The 3,142-nt window shown below is 34.9% G+C and overlaps 1 protein-coding gene across 1 annotated transcript; it reads right to left on the minus strand.

Annotated features, from left to right (window-relative positions):
- Positions 1–435: 435 nt before the first annotated feature.
- Positions 436–2,918, minus strand: LOC118748197 (putative nuclease HARBI1). The gene is made up of 4 exons (XM_036482585.1): positions 2,402–2,918; positions 1,625–1,957; positions 1,423–1,567; positions 436–1,366 (listed from the first exon to the last, which is right to left on the minus strand). Exons 1-4 carry the CDS (start codon positions 2,627–2,629, stop codon positions 981–983), a joined length of 1,092 nt encoding a protein of 363 aa, XP_036338478.1. The 5' UTR covers positions 2,630–2,918; the 3' UTR covers positions 436–980.
- Between the last annotated feature and the right edge of the window lie 224 nt (positions 2,919–3,142).

Below are 3,142 nucleotides of genomic sequence, written 5' to 3' on the forward strand. Positions count from 1 at the left end.
TTTGCTTTGTATGATTTTGTTTTAAGTATGATCCATATTTTTATAATTAAAAAAATAAACGAACTTTAGCTTCCAAAATATTGCGAATATTAAAAAAATGAATGGTGTATGCAGACTTTTGCTGTAAAGTTTACATATCATACAAGTTATTTTATAGTTTTTCTTTTAATTTTCAAAATGAATTACTTATTTTTTCCTTTTATGTTTTAAATTATTTATTTTGTACCTTGTTTTGTACCTGACTGGAATATGTACCTTTAGTTTAAAAAATATATATTTTATGAAATAAATTGGAAATGTTTTTGTTATGAATATGACATAGTTGTTATGAAAATTAAATTTATTTACCTTAATTACACATTCGCCTTTTAAATTAACAGCATTTTCTTCCATATAACGAATGAAAAAAAAATCAATTTTTACATGGAAGAAAATGCTGAACACCCTCGAAAAAAAAATCTCAAATATGAACGGTATTTTGTAGCGACATCAAACTTGAATTTTACCCTACTGAAATTGAATGGGCTACAAAACTACATACTCGAAAATTTTCTAAGATTCTGAATAAAGAGTTTGAAATTTTGATGAACGTTTTTTTAAGTTTGATAAATTTCTGTGAACATTGTACAAAGTTAACAAGATTGATTCCTAAGGTTTTTTTTATAGAATGAGGTATATTTTGAATACAAATTTGCAAAAATAGTTCAATATTCAAAGTATTTTTAATATTGTGAAAAACGATAATACGAAAACTTCTGTGAGTGATTGTAAGTAAATTTAAAAGAAAAAACTTTAAGTATTAAGAAGACAAAACTAGTGCGAAGATAAACATGTAAATTTAAAATAAAATGGGTATTCATCTAAAAGCATAAATGCCTCGTAACTTGTAAATAAACTGGTTTACGATACAAAATTAATTAAGTTTACGTGGATACGAGGCGTTTATAATTTTAGATGAAATGCCCAAAAAACAAAAGTATTTAGGAGAAAAAATTACTAATTAATCGGTCTTGGACACGTTTTCCCATGGAAGATACCGAATTTGAATTATAGTCGGTACCGTCTGCATGTACACGTGTTTCTACTTCTAATATTATATTATTATCGACTTCATTTATTTGCTCGCGCAAACGGATATTATGCAAGGTTGAGCACGCATTTACAACCTTACCAGCAAAACCAGGATCGTAGAGTAACACTCGTTGTTGTGATAAACATCGCCAAGTTCCTTTAAGCACTCCAAATAGTCTCTCTACTGGATTTCGAGCTTTGCATAGCGCCTCGTTGTACCGAAACTTAGGAGTACCCTCAGGTTGGTTCGGTAAAGGCGTCATGAGCCATGGCTCTAAGGGGTATCCAGAATCGCCTGAAAGGAACTTAATTTTAAATTATGTACATTTTAAAGTAAATTAAAAAGAATACCAATCAAAAGCATGTTGCGGTTTCCATTGTCAAAAGCTCTCTGCATGACTCGCCGCACTGGACAGGAACTCCAAATGTAAGAGTCATGTCGTGCTCCCGGAAACCTAGCATTGACGTTGAGTACTTTTAAATTTGGGTCACATATCTATAAAAGCATAAAAAATAATTATCGCTCGACTTTTATTTAAAATACTTAGCTCACCATTTGAACATTTATCGAGTGATAGCCATGATGGTTCACGTATGCTTCCTCATGAGTTTTAGGACCCAAAATAGAAACATGCGTGCAGTCTACCGCTCCAATAGTTCCTCCAACGAAAGGCGCAGGTGCTGAAGCAAACACATCCTTGGCAGCTTGACGGTCCACCTGCGTCATAGGGAACTTAACCTCCTCAAAAAATAGTCCACTGTTTATGGCATCAGTTACGCGATGTATACAACGGCTTATAGATGATTGGCTCATTGATATGCCCCACTGTTCCCCTACAGGCCGTTGGTAGCATCCTGTGGCATAGAAGCGTAGTGTACACAAAACCTTCAAAGATAAAAGATTATTTGGGAAATGTTTAGTTATTTGTACAATGATTTTGTGGTGCGGAGCGGAGGGGGAGAGGGTGTGACACCTAAAACCATACCCGTTAGAAAGAGCAGTCAAAACTCCCCTCTCTGACCCCTCTACAGACTACAGGCCCATTTGAAAATGGGTTCACCCCATTAGTATTTCAACATGGAAGCCACATCGAAACTTACAAAAAAGTCCATAATTAAAACCGGTTTTATTAATAAACTAGTGCTTGGAAATTTGAAATCTTTGTTTTAAATTAAAGTTTAATCCTTGGAATACACGCGTATGTTAAACTTTTTAGATTCGAGTCACGCGTTTGGGCATCATTGTACAGATAACTAAACCGTACCCAGGAAATTATTGTATACATACTACATATCCAAAATTGCATGCTCTCATTATTTGAAGATTTACCTGTTTTTCCGCCGATATTGAGGTAATCCTTTTACCTTTCAATTGGATTTCCAGCCGCTGGATGAGCTCCATTGCAGTCTCTGGGCCCACACGATATAGCTTCCGGAACTCGGAAGGCGCCAGCTCAAATGGATCGTGAATGTCGCGGAGCAAACGCCGATCCACTGTGGGGGTATTTCTGACTCCATAGTTTCGGTGTAAACTATACGCCACATATTCGAACGCCATTTCTTTTATTTAAATTCACTTTGATTTACTTGCGCGCAAATTCGTTTGGTTAACACAAACTTAACAACACCAAATGAGATGTCGATAACTTAACCATAAACGAATCGTTAACGAAACAGCTGATTTTCACTTATCGAATATCGATAAGAAAGTACTTATTGAATAGCAAAATCTTTAAAATTATCGTTTAGCTAAATTAGCCACTGCGAATGTCGTTAAAAAGGTTACCGAATCGCACTACAGAAGGGCATTTGAGTTCAGAGAGTACTGCTCTGCAATTTTTCTCGATGTAGCACAAGCATTCGACAAAGTGTGGCACGCGGTCTTATATATAAAATTAAAAAATAGTTTTTTGTATAAGTGTAAAGTTCTGAACACATTGAAAACAACGAGCTACAGACCACAGCTTCCAATTTGTCATCTTCATTATCTAAACGCTTTGTCGATGGCGACATGATTTCTTTAAACGCGGAAGCGACATCAAGAATTTGTATGAGCTTGACATAAAAGAAG

Source organism: Rhagoletis pomonella, unplaced genomic scaffold, assembly GCF_013731165.1.
Source record: "Rhagoletis pomonella isolate Grant_MI unplaced genomic scaffold, Rhpom_1.0 Rhpom_scaffold_00001, whole genome shotgun sequence".
Lineage (NCBI taxonomy): Eukaryota > Metazoa > Arthropoda > Insecta > Diptera > Tephritidae > Rhagoletis > Rhagoletis pomonella.